Genomic DNA, 23,941 nt, shown 5'->3' on the forward strand with positions numbered 1-23,941 from the left:
ATTAGTGGGCAGGTAAAGGAGCTCTTCTTGCAACGATCATATCACCCCCGATGAAGGCACTAGACAGTGTCGAAAGGTTGGGTCGATGAATTGTGATTTCCCCGGTTACATTTATGAAATCTCTAAATCAGAATAGCATCAAACCATGTCTGATTGTCCACCTGGTTGCTGTGTGAACTTTAAATTATATCCCAAGTCTAGCTCATTACTGAAGTTGCAATCTAAATTTCTACAAATCTCTATGATAGTAACATCTGGTAAACACCATCATTGACACGATAGTCGATTTTGAAACGGAAATCTTGGAACGCGATCACAAGCGAACATTGTAGTCATAATTAGATGCGGAAATTTTAGGATTATTAAAAACTTTGTTGTAAGGAAGATCGCCATGCGAACTTAACGGAAAGTGCACGCAAAGGAAGTGAAATTCTTGTGAAGTTTCAAATTTCCTATGAAACTGTTTATTCGCAGAGTTTTCAACAACAACGGACGGTTCCAGAGATGTTAAGACAGTTGTAGCGAAAAGTGTAACAGCAGATCGTACCATGATACCTTTTCATGCGTTCTTATTTCTGAAACGCAAATAGAAAATGACTCTCCTTTTCCTAATTACGTCATTTGGAATCTTCGAGTCGATGTCTACAACGGAACTTCTTTTCCGAAAACGCGTCTAAATCTATGTAAAGTGAATTGGGAAGGTGTTTTTTTCTGAGTCGCACAGCGATTGGTTCATAATTTCCATACATCATGGCAAATAGGGAAATTTAGGAATTCAAAAGACTGTTGTAACAAGGTGAAAAACTGTCGCAAGGTAAGTCTTTAGCTGAAATGAGATTCACGAAGTGCGATAATTTTACCGACATTGTTTTTAAGTAGGTGTATATCAAACGCTGCACATCTATTTACGTCAAAGGTGTCTGTTTTATTTTTAATTTCTCATTGATAAACAGTTTACATGCTTCCAGAATATTCGGAAGTATATGATAAAGCACTATTGGATATAAGAATATGTAAGATATCTAAAAAGTCGTCGTAGAATCCACTGAAGGCTGCCACTAAAAATCCTCGTTCGTTGACTGTTCTTTCCAACTCGTCGTCCCCAAAGAAAGGTTATAAATATTTTTACCTCCTTATTCTAGTTGTTGCGATAACCCTATCATCTTGAATTCCCAACGTGTAGTCCTGTCTGTAACGTTCTTGTTTGTCAAATTTGTCACTTATAAGTAGAATTATGTTCTCTTTAAGTAGTCAAATTAGGCACAATGTCAAATGTTTTCGTATTACTTTCGTTTTTTCTTATCTTACTTAATTACTTTTTTATTCTCTCTAGCTTTGTCACAGAACGTTGAAGCCGACCGTGAAATTTTCTATCACCTGTCACATTCTAACGTAAGTAGCACTTACTAACTCATGGTACAAATATTGCTGCTCTCACTTTCCATTTTACTGCTGCAACAAAGATTTTGAAAGGGAGAGACTACATTTTGTCGCCCTTGCGAATCTACTCTGCGATCATTCGCGAAAAGAGAAATGAAATCGCCCTCATTTCTGAAAAGTTCTTTTTTATCATAGAGATTACTTGAATCGTTGTTTTCAAGTTTGTCACAGTCATCACTCCTAGAAAGAACATTCCTCGTGATTCGGCTACTTACAAACATGATTTATATATCTTTAACTGTAAAACATAATACTGATTCTTAACCACTGCTCCATGCAAGCATCGATGGCGAAAATGAAATGACAAGATAAACCTTTTCGTTTACTGAAAGATGGCGAAAATTATATAAACATTTGCTTTACCAAACTTGTCGAGATATACCGAGTAGATAAACCTTAGGTAGAAAAGATTACATTCATAATCAAGCATTGCTAAAAGAGGCAACTAAAAATTTGTTAATTTTGTAATTTCCTAAACTTGCCGCTAACGGCGTTCACGGAGACAAATTCGCATAAAATCTTTCGAAATCTTTAATCAATCCCTTGTTGATATCGAGCGTAGTACGAGCTGAATGCCCTCAAGACAAATATATCTGGCAGGCCAAACACACCAGAGAATTTGCGGAGCACTGAGGCGTAACATTAGCTTTCTGCGTTTTTCAGTCGAACGGAGGAATGAATCACGCCGTCAAGGTAAACATTATGCCTGCCTAAAAATGTGTTGAAATTTCCAGGACGTTTTTAGAAGTAAAAACACGGTCTTAGAGACAGAGTCAAGCTTCAGATTGAAAAGTTGAAATCCCAGTTAAAAACTGTATTCTAGACGGATTGCCGCACCCAAACACTCACGATAACGGCGGTAAGTGACACGTAAGTGCGAGACACACTAAGAGCTGCTGAGACACCAAACGTCATTAAAATACGTCTGACAATTTTTTTTTTGGGGTGAGCCATGTGATTTGGTTTTACGTTATGTGCTAAAATTCTGGGTATCTCATGACTGTTTTTACCACAGTAACGTTTGCACAGGCTCTGGCAAATGCCAGCTTTCATAGTTTTCTTTTTTTGAATTGTGTTTCGCTAGTGTTGCCCGATATATTTTGAATAATTCACTAGGTGATTGTTATCTTGATGGCAGCTTCAGATTGAGAAACGTTAAAATTGATTGATTGATAACTGGTAGATAAAATATTCTTTGCCAAAATTGCCAAAGGTGAAGATGCTAACATTGCGTACCAGCATAGCAATGGCCTCACTAGTTAATAAAAATTTGCCTTCCCTCCAGGAAAACGTCTTATGCAAATCATATGACAGTGTGTTTGAAAAGTTTCCTCTTCATTCTTCATTCTTGAGTAAAATCTAAACGCTAACCAGAACTTTTAAATTTATTAGGTTTTAAAAGCGTACCCAAAAGATCGTCTTCAACTGACAGTTGGAAGAAAGTTTGTGATTAAATTTGTCCAGAAGAACCCCTTTGAAAGGGATAAGGCCTAAAATTAGGTTAAAGAAAAAACAGCAAAATGTCCGCTTCCTGTGCCTTTTTACTGGAGCTGGCGATGCTCAATGCCGTCGTGCTACCGTAACAGGCAGGAAGATCCTAAGCGAAGATTTTTGTGGTCGTATGTGCATCGATGTACAGATATTAGATTATGGTATATTGGCTCATATCTCATAATGGCGAAGCCAATAAAAAGTTTTGAATTGCATTATCCAATGATCCAGTTTTTAATAATTTCATTTATTAAAAACTGGATCATTGGATAATGCAATTCAAGACTTTTCATTGGCCTAGCCATTATGGTATATGAGCCAATATACCATAAAATACGATATGGTAAGCGTACGCATAAGCTTAAAATTGAAAGGGAGCTAAAAATGTAATAGAATTTAATAATTTAATGTAGCGTTTTTAATAAAACAATTATTTCACTCGTGTTTGTTGGATATGAGATGATTATAGCCAACGAGGCGCTACGCGCCTCGTTGGCTATCCATCATCTCATATCCAACGCGCGCTCGTGAAATAATTGTTAAATATTCGTTGTGTATGATAAGAACAGTTAAATACTTTATGCCTATGAAAATGGAAGCTTTTGTCAAAATATTTACTCAGCAGTCAAGTTTTGATGAAAAAAATAAGACAAGAGACAGAAGCTTTATTTCAAGAAATGCTAAATATGTTATGTAGAAGCGAGCAATGTCATAATTACTTGCGTGGAAGAGACCCAGTCAAGAAATTCACCGTCTTCCGTGTGAATCGTTGTTAAGGAAAATTTACGGACAAAATTTACCTTTATATTCGTATTGCTTTTGTGAATGGAAGTATTGTAGGATCGAAAACTGATTTTGTCACTTTTAAGAAATGAATGTATACCTTTTTTTTCCAAATCGAGTATCATTTTTCATGTTGAGCTCCTACAAGTCGATTTTAATAGGGACGGAACGGAAAAACCATCTCGAAAACTTTTAAAACGTGCGGCGAAACGGGAACTTTGCAATCAATAGTGGTAAAAAAAGCTTCTTCTAAAGGCACATGTTTCATGACCATTGAAATAGATTCCAAGTTACCATGCGTCTGTTTGTTAATATAGATCACACGCAAAATCAAAAGAGTGGCATAACACGCACAACAGGCCCACGGAATGAGGAAAAAAATATTTTTAGTTTGTAGATCTGTCCTCCAGGCTATGATCGAAAGAAAAAATTAATCAAACTTCGAATATAGTTAAGTTTTTCGTACAATGGAAGATGTCTTACGTTAGCGCAATTGGATTTGAATGCACCAAAGTTTAGCTAGATGATAGAGATAACTCCTCGACTAATGTTATTTATTTCTCCGTAAAAAAAAATGCAATTTAACATGATGGAAGGATAGTTATCGGCGTCCTTCGCTCTGAAATGATTTGCTTCCCCACGATTTCGTTGAATACAAATCAAAACACGCAATTCTTGCGTGCTGGTGACGAATAATGCTTTGAGGAATTCGCGTGGGATAATACTTCATGAAGCACGTAGCTCTTAAAAGTGATTTACGTTAACGGAAGTCACTAAAAGTTATCAGGTCAGCTCGCCTGCCCATCCGCTACCATCAATAACCGGTTGGCTCATCACTTCGTGTCTTCTTTGAGCGATTCATCACCAAAGTAAGATTTTATCCTTTTCCTGTTTCTTGTTATTAATCACAGTGACGTTAACCTTAGAGGGAAATAGCTAGGGATGGCAAAAACAGCCACCTATAGGTTCCCGCTTCTGGTCAAAATAACATATGACCTATAGAATAAAAATCAGGCTTTGTCAACAGAACTGCAAGAGGCTATTAAAATGTTTTGAGATTAAAGATGCTCGAAACGAATAAGCGTTTACTTCAGTGGCCGCTTATTCTAGAATATTGACTGATATATTAAACCCTGAGCCTTCAGGGGAAAATTTCCTTACCTAAAAAGTTATTTTTGTTTTTGTACATATTTGGTTGATACTGAATATGAACCTGAAATATGAATCTCAATGACTGCGACTAATGGATGCGCTAAGAGTTTTCGTCCCGCTAATAACTCCCGAGAAAGAACCCAGAGAAAGGGAAAACAAAACAATCAACGGCTTCATCTCTTTTCGCAACTAACTTCATTTCCACGCATGAATTCACCCGTCAGTTTTTGACCAATCTGAGACAAGATCATTGAAGCGTAGCGAAATAATTTTCCGAAACAAAATAAACAACGCATTGAACGGTTGGAGAGGGAATTTATGCCCTTTATACATAAACTACAGCGCTGAAAATGTTATAAAAAAATTGGTTTATGTGTCAACTGTGCGTTCATCGAGACTTGAAACACTTGGGAAGTTTGGAGAGCATTCAAGAAGCTAGAGTTGCTCTCGGCAACTCTTAGGCATTTCTTAGGCAACTCTTAGGCATCTTTCGTGCTCTCCAAACTTCCCGCGTGCTTCAACTCTCGATGAACGCACGCTAACGCATGAACCAATTGTTAATAGTGACTATGTGCGAAATACCAAATCGTACTTTACAAGTACTGAACCCAATAAAAACCAATTACAGAAACAGGATATTTACTATTAAAGTTGCTTCTGTCAGTATCATTATCCAATTCGCTGTTGTTAGCGCCACCTTCGAAATTGTGTTCGCGAACATTCTTGATTTTTTCAGCAAGTGAGGTGTTCGTCTCAGCGTCATAGTTTGTTGCTAAATCGGCCGTCATAGTTTTGCCAGTATTTCGTAGTTTGAACTCACATATGGCTCCCTTGTTATCTCGTGAGAACTTGTATGAACTTTCCATATTTGGCTAGCTTTCAAGCCATTTCGAAAACACTCGACATCATTGCATGTGGGATGAGCTTAAAAAAACAGGAATCTTTGCAAAGCGGTCTTCAAAGCGGCATCGTCAAATCAGCTCATTTTATCCAACTTTAAAATTTGATTAAATCGCACTGAATCATTTCCCCAAAAAATCCTTTTGGGATCGAAAAGAACCACACTTCATCTTTCAAAAGTCAAATTTTCAGTCGATTATTTTCTATAGCACATAGTTAAATAACAGGTTACTTTTGACCTATTTTTAATCTTGTTAGAAGAAGGTGGGATAATTTCAATTACGTTGTGTAAATAAATGATCAAGAATTGCTCAAATTGCTGTCTAATTATGTATTGATTTTGTTTTCAAGATTTGGTAGTTTTTATCGGTCCAAGTGTTTTCAATTCGTGGCGCGACGCTCCGAGATTCGTCTGAAATTTTGAGCTTCAAAAGTGGCATTTGGACGAAATTCAACTTTTGTTGATTTTTGTCGAAAATAAATCGATATTCAGCCAAACAAAGTATGCAGTGCTTTGTTTCACCATAAGGCCTACCTAACTTGAGAATATGAGCCGAATCGATTTTTCGGCTGTTGCCACCATATTTTGAAAATACATATGATGCACGATCCTCGCAGTAGATAGCGCTATTTAAGCAATAGCGAAAATCAGACCTGATAAAAAAAATCAGGCCTGTACGGGATTCCAACCACTGACCTCTGCGATACTAGTGCAGCGCTCTACCAATTGAGCTAACAGGCCAACTGGGAGCAGGCCGTTAATTTGATTCGTAATAAACCCGTGAAAGTGATAAATGAGATAAAATGAAATATATGAAGTTCATATATTTTGTACTGCGGTATTAAATACATATGATGCATGATCTTCGCAGTAGATAGCGCTATTTAAGCAATAGCGAAAATCAGACCTGAAAAAAATCAGGCCTTTACGGGATTCCAACCACTGACCTCTGCGATACTAGTGCAGCGCTCTACCAATTGAGCTAACAAGCCAACTGGAAGCAGGCCGTTAAGTTGATTCGTAATAAACCCGTGAAAGTGATAAATGAGATACAATGAAATATATGAGGTTCATATATTTTGTACTATATTTTGAAAATGTTCGATTTTTGGCCACATTTCCTCTTAACTGGTTACTCCTTGGAAATCTTTGAATTTCTGCCATCATTCCTGCAAATCGTAAGCAAATTTTAACCTTTTATTTTTACTAGTCTGTTTCTCTTCTTAACCGTCTGACTCTGTACTAAACACCATATCATGCTAAATTGTTTTCTATTGTTTGGTTCAACCATCTTATTTTTTCACACAACTTCAAAGCTCAATGAAGGTTTCGCAGCCTATTGTTACATTCCAACGACAATAGCTCGATTTTCCTCTGAGCTAAACCAAAAGCATCGCTGCTTTCGCATTCCATTTTCCTGCCTCAGCAACGATTTTTGTTTTTAATAAAATATTCAGTGCGCAGCCAGACATGTTTAAACATTTTTGGTAAAAAGAATTAAAAAGTTGACACTGCCTAAAAATATACTTTTTCAGGACGTTTCGCCTACTACGGTTGCCTTCTTCGGTCAGCAAAGATAAAAATGCAAATGTCCAACGGCGTCCTGCATGGTATATGTACACGATGTGTGATAAAACTAAATCTCGAAGGAATTTTGTAAGTGTAACATTAGTCTCTAGAGTATTCTTAATGGCTCTAAAAATTCTTAATGTTTTCGTATGTGTATGATAGCGCTATGAGTCCATTTCTAGCGTTCCAATCTCGCACGGGATGCCAAGATTCAAGGATTAGTATTTGTCAACACGCTGATGACCTGTCAACAATTTGAACACTCTCAAAATCTCTTTGATGATAGTGTTTAGCCAACAAAGAGTTTTCATCCAATGTTGCTATGGCCTGTGTTTGTTCTTTGAGGCGTTCTTTTTAGTTTTTAGCTCGTGTGATGTCTCGCCAACGCTCTAAATGAACACATAGCGCTATCAAACATAGACAGCAACATTAGGAATTTTTAGAGCCATTAAGAATACTCTAGAGACTATTGTTACACTTCAAAAATTCCTTCAGTCACCCCATCTACTCTGGTATTTGAGTTGGAAGAAGGAGGGACTTTTGCTCAATTCCCGAACATCGTTTGGTTATGCAGCCTACTTGTTCCTTTGCAAGCAACAGAATCATTATCTCTGGATCTGTCTTTTGTTTAATTCGATCAGCTACGGGATTTTTTAGATTTTTTTGATGTTGTTTTGTTTCCTTTTTTAATATTTCTTTTTAAACCCTTGTCGCCTGACCGATTTTTTACGGAAGCCGAAAAGGAACAATCCAGAAATATTTTTCAAATCCCGAAAAATATTTCAAATCGCAATATTTATTTTAAACTTACTGTCGAAAAGTTTGACAAATCCAAAGATATTTTCCAAATCCAAAAAAAAAGTTAGAAATCCAAAAAAATTTTTTGAAATCCAAAAAATTTTGTGTTAAATAGGAACACTAAGAACTGTAGTATGATCGAATCAGCGCGCGTGGCGTAATCTGAAAGCAATCAAGACAACTTAACGATCGAGACAGTGAAAAAAATAGCTGTACATCTACAAAGGCGAACGATTTAAAAAGACGCAATCCCTGATGTGCGTACTCATTTTAAACAAACTGAGAAATTTTAGTATACACACTATAGTTCCTGTCACCAACAAGGAATTAAAAGAGACTTCATAAAAGGGGAGACCCATAGACTTCTAACTCCTCTCAAACAATATTTGAGGAGAAAATTACAAATAAAGCGCATTTGCTAAAGTGAGGCTACCGAGAGGACCTCAATAGCACAACCCTCTCAGAAGTGAATTAAAAAACAGGAAATTAGCTCTTCAACAGAAACAAAAGACGCACCAACGAATCTTGCCTTTTGGGTTACACAATACCAACCATCAGTGCCAAACATAAAGCAAATTCTCATGAGACACTGGCATTTAATAGAAACACAAGCACTACTCAACGAAATATACAAAAATCCGTTTCTCGTATCTTACAAAAGAGGACGGTCGCCCAAAGACATACTCAATGGGGCCAGACTTTGAATAGGCTACTCTAAACACGCGCTGGGGAGTCGTGTAGGCCTGTCAACCCCATTTTACAACAATTTCTCGTCTAACTATTTCCTGGACAGTATGTTCTGAATGAATAAAGGCTGATAGTTTCGAAAGAAACTGTTTGGGGCTGCGTCGGTGGGAGTAACGAAATAATTTGGATATATCAACAAAGTTGAAGTGGTAAATTGGCCACCGTAACGATTACAAAAGCTGACGTTTCGAGCGTTAGCCCTTCGTAGGAGCGAATAGAGGAATTGTGGGTTGTGTGTGCTTTTAAAGGCAGAGAATGGAGCTACGTTATTGGTGGGAACATGGCAACCAGAAAAACAAGAATAAATTAGTGGAATGAAAAGCGTTCGTTGATCCCTGTGGGATTTAGACTGCCGGTTTGAAAGATGAGCTTTTGTTCAAGATTTTTACGGCTTTCCGTGCTACCTAAGTGTAAGGAAAGACCGCAGATTGCCATATGTTGCTTAGAATGATTAGGTAAATTAAAATGTCTAGCGGCTGATTTCGATGTGTCCTTGTCATTCCTTTCCACGTCTCGAAGGTGTTCTCGGAATCGGTCACCTACTCTTCTGCCTGTTTCGCCGATGTATATCTTTTTGCAATAAGTGCAAGTTATGCAATAGATTACACTGGTCGAGGTGCACGTGAAGTGATCGGTGATGTTAATGGTCGTTTAGGTCCCGATATTTTATCAGCGTTGTGAATGAAAGGACACGTTTTGCATCGTGCACGAGCGCATTTAAAAGTGCCTGGTTGGTCATTAGTCTGAAAAGAACTTCTGACCAAAAAATTGCCTATGTTTTTGTCGCGTTTGAATGAAATGAGCGGAGGCTGCGAAAAGATAGTGCTTGTCTCTGGATCGTTTTAAAGTAATTTAAAGTTTTTAAGAATGATGGATTTAACTGAGTGGTTGTAAGGGTGAAACGTGAGAGTGAATGGAATGCGGTCGGAATCACCCTTATGCGACGTTTGTAGTGCTGAATGTCGATCAATAAGTTGCGCGTGGTGGTAACTCGCTTGAACGACAGAAACAGGGTAACCACGTTTATCGAAAAACTGGCACATTGACTCTGATTTGTGGTAGAAATTAGAGTCATCACTGCATAAACGACGAAGTCTTAGAAACTTCTGAATGAAGGTGGTTTCTTCTTTGTAACCCATAGTGACATAGCCTTCTCTTCAAAGTCCTCAAGTTCATTGAAATCTCATGGTATTCTGCCAGAAAGTGAACAATGGTTTCGTAACGAAATCCCTTATTAAAGTAACGTTCTATAGCCAATCTTTCGCCTCCCGCGCTGGACAAGACACTTTCCTCTTCACGCCATTTTAGTGTTCCACAACAACAGCAGAATGCTTCATTGTTCCAACATTCTCTTCCACATTTATGACAGAACATGTTCTAACCTCGTTCCTTCGCCATTTTGAATGCGGGATGACGCGGGATATGGCAAGAAAACGCCGGTGTAACAGTGGGTGACTGCTGGCGCAAATAGCACGTGAGAAAATGTTTTTCTGGATTTGCAAAATATTTTCGGATTTTGAAAACATTTTTTTGGATTTCAAAATATTTTTTTGGATTCGCAAAATATTTTCGGATTTTGAAAAAAATTTTTTGGATTTCTAAATATTTTTTTGGATTTGCAAAATATCTTTGGATTTCTCAAACTTTTCGAGAGTGAGTTTAAAATAAATATTGCGATTTGAAATATTTTTCAGGATTTGAAAAATATTTTTGGATTGTCCCTTTTCGGCTTCCGTAATTTTTCCCACTTCACGAGGTCGAGGCGATTAATACCAACGATGATACAAATATTTTTTTACCAAAAATATTTACACTTAACTGAAAATGCAAATCTCGCATTTTTCTCCTATTTAACTGTGTTTCGCTCATTTTTCCCGATATATTTTGAATGATTCACGGGTGGTTGTTATCTTGTTCGCAGCTTCAGATTGACAACCGTAAAATTGACTGATTGTTTACTGGCAGATAAAATGTTCTTTGCCAAAATTGCCAAAGTTGAAGATGCTAACATTGGGTATAAGCATAGCAATGGCCTAATTAGCTAATAAAAATTTGCCTTCCCTCCAAGAAAACGTCTTATGCAAGTATGTCAGTGTGTTTGAAAAGCTTCCTCTTCATTCTTTTTTGTCAATGCTAAAACCCTCAGCCAGAATTTTTAATTTCATTAGGTTTTGAAAGCGTACCTAAAACATCCTCTTCAATTGCTAGTTGGAATGAAGTTTGTGTTTAAATTTGTCCAGAGGAACCCTTTTAAAAGGGATAAAACCTAAAACTAGGTGAATGCAAAAAAAAAAGCGAAATGGCACTACGTGTGCAATTTTTGCTGGAGCTGGTGATGCTTGAAGCCGTCGCTACCGTAACAGGCAGGTAGAAGTTCGTAAGCGAATTATTTTTGTGGGCGTATGTACATCTATTCATTCCTAAACGAGTTCCTTTGATGGGCCGGCCGGAATTTCCCGCTTGAGTGAAACCTAAACGACATAAGCCGGCTGATAACATTTAGACAAAGTTTCAAAATCGTTGAAAATGTCGTTATGTCGTCATGTTTGGAAACAAATATATTGAAATCGCATAGTCGAAAAAAGAAAACAACAGAGTAAATCATCTTTATACAAGCTAGCCCTAATATGATAAGGTAATTTGGTTATATCAACTAAGTTGAGATTTAACAAATGGTAAACACCACAGCGTACACTATTTAGTTATGGATGCACGCGGGAGGTTGCTAAGCACGAAAGAAGCGTAAGAGTCGCTGAGGCGATAGCCGAGAGCGAATCTAGCTTCTTGAGTGCTTAGCAAACCTCCCAAGTGCATCCATAACTCAATAGTGTACACTGTGGTGTTTACCATTTGTTTTATAACATAACATCGATACAATGTAGCCATAGAATTTCCCTTTTATTGAACCAAAAATGTTCGTGTAGTCATTGCACGGGTATCCTCGTCAAGTCAATCGAAGACAAATGTGATCATGTTTACTGAAATTCATGAAAAAAAGCTCTTTCTGAGCTTTGTATCTACAGCTAATCGTTGCAATTGCTCAATCAGGAGCGAAGTTTCTGACGAAAGTAAAAAACCGTACTCAAATGTCATTTAAAAATTGACTCAATTTCGGAGGAAGAATTGTTGAAAACAATTTGCAAGTTTTGAATACTGCAGTCGCCGAAAAGCGATTTCGTTGCCACTTGTTTGGTCTGGAACGACATGGATTGCTTAGAAACTTCTGATGACTTGCTGTGGTTGTTAGTGGAGGAAGAAAAGGCTCTCGACAAGACTTGACTGCAGTTGTGCAGTTGTGATGTCGATGGACGAGAGTTGTAGCTCACCAGAGACTGTTCACTGCGGTGTCCTGAAATGGCCATGATGTGGCGGTTAGAAATCCCAGCGTTGGACCAGAGAGTGATGGCAGTAGCTCTTACACAATGATTTGTGTAAACTTTGGATAAATTCGCTTCTTCGCTGATATTTTTCATCATTTTAGTGAGGCTGTGTATTCCAAGCGGTCGTGCTTCGTACCAAACTGCATCTTCGGCTGCACAGTTTTTCTTCGGATACTGGAAAAAGGCAGTGCAATTTGGATTGACTTTCTGCAGGTATAGTTTCAGCGCTTTGTAGCCGTCTCCTTGATCTTGTGTTTCATACATTCTTGCTTCTTTTTCTGTGCTCTCTACATCGTTCAATCCTCCAGGATGATTCTTTGACATTTCATCATGGCTCATTGTTGCGTACCTTCGTCCAGCCGCATCAATTTCGAACCTGAAGCTCTTCGTTGTCAAGCTTCTTTGACCTTCACGGCCCCTTCGGCAAAAAAAAAAGGACAACATGAAACCAAACGTTCCTCAGCAAGGAAAGTGGTTGAGAGAAGGAAAAGACTTTGCTGGATTTCAACTTCTGGAGGTCTTCCTCTTCGATAGCAGGTTTGTGTGTGACATTTTCTTTGCCGCTTCGCTTAAGGCTTCTTATTTGTGCATCTAACATCAAGTTTGATCTTGAAAATCTCGAATCAGTGGAAATTTTTAGGCCTCTCTTTAAAGGAGGGGCATTGAGATATCTTTCCATTGAGTGACGGAATCCCAGTATGGTAGATTTGCTGTAATCTTCGCCCTTTTTCGTTCTGGCTTCTGCATAGAACCTTCGTAGGTTTTGATCCAGCTGGCCGATACTCATCTCTTCAAGCGGGGTTTGAATTTTTTTTTCTGTACACCAAGCTGAAATTAACAGAAAAAGAAACGGTCTGTCAAAATTCTCTTTTTTTAAGACCTTAAATTTTCAATTTCAGTATTTTAACCTCTAATCATCGTAAACGCTCTTTAACAAAGGCAATTCAAAAGGTTTCGTCAAGATTGTTTACGTACAGCATTAAATGGGGTTCCACGGTTACAAACATTTTACTCATCGGTAAAGGCTTCAGGAACTAATTTGTTCTTATTTTTAGCTTTATCGAAGCCTATTTAAAAGTGTCAGATTATCTCTGATAGCTGCTTTTTACCTTTAAATGTGGACACAGACCAGTTTGTGGTTTCTTTTGTCTTTTTGGAGTGCCGCTCGCTTACAAGCAATTCGAGTTCGCTTTCACTTAAACTCGCAAATCTCTTTGTAGGTGGCTCAAGAAATGAGAAATCAAATAATTTAAAGGATGGCATTTCTGTCTCATTTTCCCGAAATTTCGAAGACATTTCCATATTTCCGGCAGAAGAGACTCCAGCCATTATTTAAAGAAACAGTTTCCAACGAAACATTTCCTCACTTGGAAACATTTGCTCACGTCAGCAGCGTACACCCATGGGCAAATGGGGGACGCTAAATCGACCAATCAGAGCGAGCGCTTTAGTTTGGTTATGTTATAATATAATTTGGCCACCGTAACGAGTTTAAAAGGTGACGTTTCGAGCGTTAGCCCTTCGGTCGAGACGTCAGCTTTTCAACTCGTTACGGTGGCCAGTTTGTAATTTCATCTTAGTCGATATAACCAAATTACCTTGTTACCCCCAATGACGCAGTCGCAGTGGGGGTTACAAGGTAACTTCTTTGAAAACTTTCAACCTTTTATGAAAATGGAAGTTTGTGTCAAAATATTTACTCAGCAGTCAAGTTTTAAGAAGAAAATAAGACAAGAGACAGAATCTTTATTACAAGAAATGCTAAATATGTTATGTAGAAGCGAAAAACGTCATAATTATTTTCGGGCAAAAGACCCACTTAAGAAATTAACCATCTTCCGCTTGAATCGTTGTTTAGTGAAATTTACGGCCAAAACTTACCTCCATATTCGCATTGCTTTTGTGAATGGAAGTATTGTATGATCGAAAGCTGATTTTGTTACTTTTAAGAAATGAATGTCTATCTTTTTTTCCAAATCGAGTATAATTTTTCATTTTGAGCTCTTAAAAGTCCATTTAAATAGGGACGGAACGGAAAAACCATCTGGAAAACTTTGAAAACGCGTGGCCAAACTGGACGGGAACTTCGCAATCAATAGTGGAAAAATAAGCTTCTTCTCAAGGCGCATGTTACATGACCATTAAAATAGATTCCAAGTTACTATGCGTCTGCTTGTTAATGTAAATCACACGCAAAATCAAAAGAGTGGCGTAACATCACAACACACCCACGGAGGAAAAAATATATTGTTAGCTTGACGTTAATTATATGTATGTCCCCTAGGCTATGATCAAAAGCAAAAATCAATCAAACTTCGCATATAGTTAAGCTTTTCATACAGTGGAACATGACTTACGTTCGCGCAAATGGATTTAATTACACCGAAGTTGAGCTATGTGATAGAGGTAACTCCTCCACTGATCTTCTTTATTTATCCGTAAAAAACATGCAATTTAACTTGATGGCAGGGTAGTCATCGGCGTCCTTTGTTCTGAAATAATTTGCTTCCCCACGATTTAATTGAATACAAATTAAACACGCAATTCTTGCGTGCTAGTGACGAATAATGCTTTGAGGAATTCGCGTGGGATACTTCATGAAGCGCGTAGCTCTTAAAAGTGCTTTACGTTAACAAAAGTCACTAAAAGTTATCAGGTCAGCTAGCCTGCCCATCCGCTACCATTCAGTAACTTGTTGGCTCATCACTTCCCGTCTTCTTTGAACGATTCATCACAAAGTAAGAATTTATCCTTCTCCTGTTTCTTGTTATTAATCACAGTGACGTTAACCTTAGAGGGAAGTAGCTAGGGATGGCGAAAACAGCCACCCATAGGTTCCTTCTTCTGGTCAAAATAACATATGACCTATAGAATAGAAATCAGGCTTTTTCAAACAGAACTGCAAGAGGCTATTCCAAGGTTTTGAGATTAAAGATGCTCAAAACGAATAAGCGTTTATTTCAATGGCCACTCATTCTAGAATTTTGCCTGCTGTATTAAACCCTGACCCTTCAGGGGAAAATGTCGTTCCATTAAAAAGTTTTCTCTGTTTTTGTACATATTTGGTTGGTAAGAAATATGAACCTGAAATATGGAAATATGAGCCTGAAATATGAATCTCATTGACTGACACTAAGGGATGCGCTAAGACTTTTCGTCCCGCTAGTAATTACCAATATTACCAATAACATATTGGTAAACTTCCTCAATTTTGAAGTCTCTGAAAGAAACTTCAAAACTAAGGTAGTTTTAAATTTTCTTTCACGCCTGTTCCGATATAAAATGCCTTTCATTGCATGGAAATTTAACACGTCATCAAAAAAGATCACGTAGCTGTGAAATATTAAAGCGATTTGCAACAAACATGTGGCTGCGGTAGATTGTCCAGCCTACCCGCATGCTACAGCTTCTACTATGGCTGCTTTATCGCATTCTTGAACGAGCTGTTACCAAATTAAGTAGGACTTATGTTTTTCCAGTTTTTAATTGTGTATTGTTTATTTTATTTTATTTTATTTTATTAGCTTCGCCCTGAAGATTACCAAAAATAAAAAATAAAAAAAAATAAAAAAAAATGAGGAAATACAAGCCTAGTAATAAGTAATAAGAGCATATAATACAATTATAAATAACTTCAAAATTTGGGCAACGACACCGCAACAGCTGAGGCCAATTACTGCGGACCCAGAAATAAAAGTATTTAAAAGTATACAGATAATATATAAAGTATATATAATAGTCATTTATAAATATATGAAGTACATAAAAAAGTAGCTATTTAAAGCACATGTAGCAGCTAATTTCTTGGTCTAAAAGCCTTGCTGTGTTACATTTCAAACAAATGCTTTTGAAGCTCCTTGGAGAATCCGGGTCATAGTTTATTTCTACAGCCCGCGAGTAATAACCGTAAAGAACAGATTTAAATTTCTCAAGGGTAACATTATCTAGGTCAAGTCTACTAATAAGCAGGTTCCAGGTTCTAGTGGTTCTAACGAAAAAATATTTCTGAAAGGTAGAAGTCCTGCATTTTTTAGGCACAAAGGATTGAGAGCTGATTACGGATGTACGGATCCTATGCGCGCATTCGCGCACGAAGGGAACAACGGACGGATCTAAGTAAATCATATTATGTGTAGCCTTGTAAAAGTAAACTAGATCTAGTAATTCGTGCCAGTAGCACACAGGAAGTTGGTTTACAGACATTAGTCTTTCTTTGTAACAGATATTTGTTGAAAAAGGTAAGCAAAAAATGAATTTGGTGGCACGTCCTTGGATACTTTCCAGTTTAGAAATTAGTTTAATGCTTTGGGATTCCCAGACCTGGGTTGCGTCGCCAAGATGAGCACGAACTAGCCCGAGGTATAATGTGCGCCTTACAGATTCTTTGTCACTCTTTGTTAACTATTGAATCCCGACGTGTTTGACTCAAACGACAAAGTATTTTCGATATGCAGTCGGCTTCGACTTGATTGAGTGTTTGGGTGCTAGTAATAGATTAGCCCGAGGTACAGGCTTCTTAATAGAGCGACTGCAATCACTTCCTCGGCCGGCCATCTTTGAATTAGAACTATAGTTGGCGTTTTGGGGAGGGTGGTGGGGTAATTGCCCACCAACTCCTTTTTCCTTATTTTTGACTGTCGCTTACACGCTTTGTACAAATTTACTTCTCTTCCCAGCCTTTCGCTGCTTTAAAAATCAAAGATGGCGCTATAAACTTTACGTTAATAATACTGAGCATTGGCCCGCCAAAATTACGCCTGTTTTGTTGGCTACTGAAAGATATCTCTTTATAGCAGATTAAAAATAACATAATTGAAAGTTGTTATTATCCGTAGTTCCATACAAACTCCTTTTGATAAGCCTTGAGATAGAAAACATTTTGTTAGGGTGTCAGATCCTTTTTGATCAAGTAAAACCTTTCCTTTGCTGATTTTCATTTTTTTTTTTTTTTTTCAATGGGCAATCCCTTTTACAGGCTCTAGGAACCACCACGACACTGACACTTTTTAACGTTTCATGATGACTCCAGACTCTTCGTTAGGAGAAGTGGCAAAGTGCACATTATTATTGACTCTTACCGGCGTCTTATGGAGTCTTTCTTTGGTCAGAGGCGAAACGTGTAATTCCAACTTAAGAAGTAAGTAGTGAGCATCTCTATCTTTTTTTAAAAAGATAGAGTGCTTAAAAAATTTATATTTTTTAACTAATTCATCTATTTATTTATTTAATCATTTGTTTTTGATCCACGAGTTTTCTCTCTTGCACAGTTAGACCCGTTGTCGACATCTCTTCAAGTCCAGAAAACAAAAAATTACACATTGGTGCCTCCATAACCTTGACTTGTACAGCGGAGCCCAGGAAGATAGACTCAGGATATTTGGATAGATGGGTTGATTATATCGAGTGGTACGATCCACAAGGTAGACACGTTGGAGCTAAATGCCTACAGCCCTCGAACATACATGCTCATAAACTTAAATTAAGCTGCCCATTGGTCCTTAAAAATTTGACAGTTGAAAACTTTGGCTCTTACACTTGCCAAGCGGGAAATGGTTATGTAAAACACTGCACAAGGAGCTCATTTGAAATAAGGATCCCAGGTAAGCAAACCAGGCTTATCAGAATTTTACATAAAAATAGACATCCCGTTTTCTTTAGTACAAAGGCAAATGCTGCGATAAAAGATTGTTTTGCTTTGCTTTGTTTTGTTTTTTTCTGTTGTTTTGTTTTGGTTTGGTTTTTTTGGTAAGTTGTTTAATTCAGGAGAAGGAAGCGCCAAATAATCAGCATCTAAGAAACTCCTGGAATTTATGGACAGGCAATTCCAATATGTATTTCATTACTAAAGGAAATTCTGCAAGGCTCCTTCCTGTGACTATTGGCTGACAGCAATTGAAATGCACTGCTCAAAGAAATAAATCACTGCGCCACATGCATCCAAATAAATAGATCGATATTAATTTTCAGATGTCCATATACCTGAGATTCTTGAAGGTCCAAAGAACCAAAGTGTCCTGATCGGCTCCAATGTTACTTTTAGCTGCACTGCCAAGGGTCTTCCGAGGCCAACTATCCATTGGATAAAGGTCAATACCTCACGCTTTTTACGAACCAACCCTAGAGGAAGAGTTATTCAAGACGGCCGAACGAATCGCAGCCAGCTGTTGATTATAGGGGTAGAGATGGAGGATTATGGAAAATACCTGTGCATTGCAAACAACAGCTTTGGAAGAACTCAATCAGGAGTGGTTGTTTTAAACATAGGTTAGATACTTTTTAAATAAGAGGGAAAATAAGGATCTTGACGAGGGTTGCTCCTATGACTTACTTTTCACATCAAAATTGCGAAAATCTTCTACACCTCTTTCTTCGTCATAAGCTTTTCCTCTTCTTCTTTTTCATCCTTATCTATAAATCATCGCGTCACATAAACTCAAATAGTTGCTTGGATGTGTATTTGCAGATGTCCAAAAACCTGAGATTGTCGAAGGTCCAAAGAACCAAAGGGCCTCGATTGGTTCCAATGCTACATTTAGCTGCACTGTAAAGGGTGTTCCCAGGCCAACCATTTATTGGATAAAGGACAATGCTTCATACCCTTTACAGTCCAACCCCAGAACAAGTCTCGTTCAGGAGGGCAACGACATTCGTAGCCTGTTCTTAATAACAGGAGTACAGAAAGAAGATTATGGAATATATCAGTGCATTGCAAAGAACAGCGTTGGGAGAAAAGAGTCAGGAGTAGTTTTTCTAAGCCCAAGGAATTTAGGTGAGATTTATATAATGAATTGGGTGAGATTCATATAATAAATGAATGTAGATACTCGCTTTAGCTTGTGCCTTTAGCTAACTTCATTCATACATGTGAATATTCGCAAAAAAAAAAAGCTATTTCAAGAAATTCCAATGAAAAGGGCACGATTTTCCAAATAAAGCAACTTCATTTGGTTCATTTTATAGTGCGTTTTGCTTCTATATTCCATTGGAAAAAAAATTATGATGATAACTTAGGTTGAACGCCTTGAGTACATTTAAAAGAAACAGTGTCACATTTACTCTTCTTATCTTAATTACCTTGGGAAATCCCCTCTCAACATGATATTAATTTATTCTCACTTTTGCAATAATATTTGTGTTTTTTTTTTCTTTTATAATCACAGAAAAGCCAGAGATAGTCGAACATCCAAAAAACCAAACTTATTCTATTGGTTCCGACCTAGTTTTCAGCTGCACCGCTACGGGTCTTCCTCAGCCAAACATTACGTGGATTAAGAACAATGATCCAAATGTTACAAAAACCAATCCAAGGTTAGGAACCATTCTTGATTTAGATGACACAAAATCCCACAGCGTGCTGCTGATCACAGAGGCGACGAAGGAAGATGCAGGCACATATCAATGCTTTGTAAATAACAGTGCGGGAGAGAGGACGTCGAATGTGGCTTCTTTACACATAAAGGAAGGCGAGTTATTAAAATCAAGGGAACAACTCGCATTCTTTCCTGAAAAAAAATTTATCGAAGTCATCAAAATTGAAATGCAGACCGTATAGTCAAAACGAATGAATTTGCACTGACAAAACAATGCGTAAACATTTTCAAACTTCGTTTTGTTAGACTAGCTACAGATTTAACACTTGATTACACGTTTGGATTGCCTTACCTCAATATTCTTAGTGCGTGCAAGTTACAATTGACTTTCGCAATAATATTTCCCACCATTCGTCCCGGTCTCGACCTCGACTGAAGGGAAACAATCGAGGGAACGCCGTTAAAATCAAACTGCCACGCTTGACACGTGATGGAAAGAAACTTAAAATGAAGAATTAAGTTTTACATAAATATAATGATCAAACAGACTGAAAAAGAAAACGAAAATAGCATTGGAAATAAATGAATTATGCTATTCAACTCGTACGACTCAAAATACGAGGTATCTTTGCCATACAATATATTCTGTTAAATCGTTCTTCCCGCGCCTTTCTGCTATCTACAATTATCTGCATATTAATACCCAGCGTTAAAACATCAACTTAAATTAGAACGTTCAAGCGTGACCCGGGTGATACTCTCAACTATCCTGGTTACACAAGTGATGGTAACAACCATTGCATTTTGTTCAAGTATGATTGATGAAGGGAATGCCTTAACTTTCACGATTCCGTAGTGTTGTCAGCGGACATTTGGTTGAAATCGAACACTCGTGATCGAACAGTCCGTCACCCAATCACATAACATATAACTAAATAAATCCAATAATCACATAATTGATTAGATTGACCATAGCCATGGCATGGCATTCCAAGCAGGGAATTTACCACAATGTGGAAAGCTATCATTTCTAGAGCTTTTAGGTGTGTATTTTTCAAAAACTGTAATGGTTAAGCATTAGAAGACCGGAACTACAAAGCCCTGTTTCAGCGATCTGAATACATTTTGGTTTTCCTGGAAGCTGTAGCAGTTGTAATTAATTGATCGAATTGGACTTTACATGGTTCTGTTTTTTAGCATTTTAAATCCTTGTCATGAAGGTTGTAGGCCATTTAGTTTCTAACTTCGTTTGAATTGTATCTTACAGCAATTACACCAGTAAGACTACAAGAAAGCTCAACCATTTACATTGCGATAGCAGTCGCAGTATCTTGTGCTGTGATAACTGTGCTTATCAATGGTGTTTTGGGGCTTTGGTGGTACATGCTTTGTAAACGTGGTAAAAAGGTAAACGTTCTTTCTATTTTTTTTTTTTCTTTTTCCTTTTTATGGAATGGACAAGTGGAAACAGAGGCTTTTGAAAACGTCGAAAATCGTATACGTACTGTTGCTTTCATTTACATTTTTGACGTCTTATCGTGGACGACAGACGAACACGGTTCAACAGGGATACTTTTTCAATGAGAACGGAGTAGCGTGGACAATTGAGATAAAAAAGAAAGCGCTATTATGGGTGAAAATAGTTTGCTTCACTTAGTTTGAGACAAAAAGGACACGTTTGAAAACGCCTAAGTGTGCCTGGAACCCAAGTATGCTTCTTTGAGGTGTATGTAGCTGTTTACAGTTCTCTAAAACCTAAAAAAAAAAGAACTATTTTATCCATCACTCATTCGCTTCCCTTTTACTTTGAAAACTACTGGAGCGCTCTTGGCCTTAAATAAAAAATAAAAAAAAAAAACAGGATTTGAGGAAGATAGACAACAACAAATAATCAAACAAAGCACAAACACGCCTTTTGGGTTACTCGTCACAATTTTTTTTTCCTTTGATAAACCGCAGCTGGAAGGGCAAAAGAAAGTCGCAAGGGTCCATATGAGCAACGGCAAATGCGAAACAGTCTTCTTTACTCAGGATGCTGTAGAGGCCCCGTCACTTGGAACCAAGAGCGTGGGAAAGGTCGAAGAAAAGTTGCTTCTGTTCTCAATGAATAACGGTTTGGAGGAACTGTGATCGTCCGGGCGACTATTTCTAATAACACACTCGGAATTTTCCGTTTCTTTTTTCTATTTCTATTTTCGGTTTTTTTTTGTTGTTGTTGCCTTTCCTTATGGAAGTTCGTTTTCTTTTGTTTCTGGACTTTAATGGATTCATGTAAATTCGTTTGCTTGCTGTCCTCATGTCCAAATGAGCCAGATTGTAAATCTGCCTTATCTTTTGAATTAGAATATATGAGTATCGGTATGTAGGCCTCTGACTCCAAGACTGATGTAGGTGACAATGAAGAAACTAATGCCAGGAAAGAGCTGTTTTATCATTCAGATATCATATTTAAGCATGCCTTGTTCGTTGTAATTACTGCAGATTAGATGTGTTTCTGATATGTTCCTGATCGCCTGACAAAAGAAACATTCTTCTAGTGTGCTTAGTTAGTCTCGATCTCTTGTTGCTACAAGTTGCCGACATTTCTTTGGAAGTCCAATCGTTGTCTACAAGTCAGATAAGGTGGTTTAAACGATATAAAATCTAGTGATAGATTATAAAATCTAGACCATTGTAATCAAACTCGAGTAAAGTTTCAACTACATTTGTTGGCTTGCAGGTCTGTCTGAACCTAAATGAAAATGGCTCAGGCGATGCCTTAAGCAATTCCCTAAACAGTCGGGTACTTCCGTCCTGCTGCGAGCTGTTTATAGAAACTAAGGTACAGAAGGGTGTGTGACTTTACAACAAAAAAGGATGACACTTCTTATATGCGCCAGTGCAGAACGGCGCTCAAAGGTCTCTTAAGGCTTTACTTACACAAACCCAGTTTGCTTTGTACCCCACAACGAATCAACGGATAGAATGCTTAATGATGTATTAATAATGCACCTAGAGCTACCTCACCCTAAAGAAAATTAGATTAACACACGAGATACACCTCAATGCAGGGTATGACTATCAAAGCTAAAACTTGTTTAGAAAGTAGTACAAATGCGGCAAAAAAATAATTTTCGTTCCATAAGGGACAAGAATGCCTTGAACAAGTGTCATGGAGTATTAACTATTCAGTAAACAACATCACAACATCGCAATATCTTCTACAGAAATATCAAATATCAATAAATGCAAATTGCTGTACAAGAGCACAATCGCTTGCTGAAATGTCTGAAAGGTCTCTTTAGTATTTCCGTGTTTTCCGAATATCTACCAACCGCCATAAAGTCAATATTGATGATTGTACAGGAATGTGCCGGTTCCGGTCAATTCTTTTCACCCCTTCCATCCCTTCCATTTCTTTCCCTCATTCCTCTTTTTTTTTCTATTTTGCGTTTTCTTTGTTTGTATCTTTTGTTGTTTTTGTTTCTTGTTGTACATTTGTTGCTTTGAGGTAACTTAAACTAATGTAAATAAAAAATCTACTTTGAACCAAAGAAGTTGAAACTATCGCATTAAATAAAAAATACATTAACCTGGGTTAGGAAAACTTTTATCGATTCACACGGGGCAAGCAATATTAAGACATCCAAATCGGAGTAGTGAGCAAATCTAAACTCTACATCAGTTTTGAATAAACAATTCATTTTCTGCCATGCTCACCATGATTTTGAGCACTACATGCACTACTTTACACATAAATCCACGATTTCCCCATTATGAGCACTAACTCCAGGTGTACCGTAATTACAATCTTGTAGACTTGCATGAACATGTACATGCGCAAGTAGCGTAAGCGGCGCGTAGTCTCAGAATCGCCTTTCTAGGGCATTTTTGAACAACAACTAAACAGCTAGTCATTTCACTCCCAAGATCTAATCGGTTAATTCTTGTTACTGACTCTGGTACAATTTTTATGATATTAGTTTCAAGAATCTGGTAATTGATCACTGAACAAGCATTTCCATTATATGGACTTTTCTTTAACCCCTTCATTTGTCTGCTTGATATCGTATTGATAATGTAGGAGAAATTTCGTGCTAGTCACTCATGGGAGTTGAAAGGCTAAACAAGTTAATAGATCCCGACTACAAATTACACTTCTCAATTACTGCTCTCGGTCTCCCTGCCTGTACACGTCTTCAACATATGGAACTCTCTGCCTTTACAATAAGAAAAACTGAATTCTTAAACAAATTCAAAGATCGCTTAAAATCCTTTTTACATCTGAAGGATGCTAATACATTCCTATAATTTACTAGTTTGATAAATATTGGTGCTCGCTAAAGACACTTCGTCCGTCGAGTGTAACAAAGGAAACTTCTCTTTATAGA

General features: G+C 37.6%; 1 protein-coding gene and 1 pseudogene across 3 annotated transcripts; one reads left to right on the top strand and one right to left on the bottom strand.

The window, feature by feature from the left end:
* Window positions 1-751: 751 nt before the first annotated feature.
* LOC111340795 (roundabout homolog 3-like) lies at window positions 752-23,147 on the top strand. 2 transcript variants are annotated; one of them, XM_088730927.1, is made up of 9 exons: window positions 752-814; window positions 1,334-1,392; window positions 17,237-17,398; window positions 17,529-17,861; window positions 18,229-18,525; window positions 18,725-19,030; window positions 19,422-19,724; window positions 20,839-20,978; window positions 21,531-23,147. In XM_088730927.1, exons 3-9 carry the CDS (start codon window positions 17,278-17,280, stop codon window positions 21,699-21,701), a joined length of 1,671 nt encoding a protein of 556 aa, XP_088587053.1. In that variant the 5' UTR covers window positions 752-814; window positions 1,334-1,392; window positions 17,237-17,277; the 3' UTR covers window positions 21,702-23,147. The 2 variants fall into 2 exon arrangements, with proteins under 2 accessions (XP_088587053.1, XP_088587048.1); XM_088730922.1 differs by lacking the exons at window positions 752-814; window positions 1,334-1,392 and adding an exon at window positions 14,825-14,999.
* LOC148740794 (uncharacterized) lies at window positions 11,761-13,709 on the bottom strand (annotated as a pseudogene). The gene is made up of 2 exons (XR_015990882.1): window positions 13,371-13,709; window positions 11,761-13,089 (listed from the first exon to the last, which is right to left on the bottom strand). The product of XR_015990882.1 is annotated as an uncharacterized LOC148740794 (transcript).
* Window positions 23,148-23,941: the final 794 nt, after the last annotated feature.

The sequence above is a fragment of the Stylophora pistillata genome, chromosome 1, assembly GCF_964205215.1.
Source record: "Stylophora pistillata chromosome 1, jaStyPist1.2, whole genome shotgun sequence".
NCBI lineage: Eukaryota > Metazoa > Cnidaria > Anthozoa > Scleractinia > Pocilloporidae > Stylophora > Stylophora pistillata.

Bases quoted from the DNA above. Each gene is read 5' to 3' on its own strand.
- LOC111340795 (XM_088730927.1), top strand. From the start codon at position 17,278: ATGATGACTCCAGACTCTTCGTTAGGAGAAGTGGCAAAGTGCACATTA. The intron at 17,399-17,528 runs GTAAGTAGTGAG...TCTCTTGCACAG, and splicing joins GTGTAATTCCAACTTAAGAA to TTAGACCCGTTGTCGACATC. The intron at 19,725-20,838 runs GCGAGTTATTAA...TGTATCTTACAG, and splicing joins TTCTTTACACATAAAGGAAG to CAATTACACCAGTAAGACTA.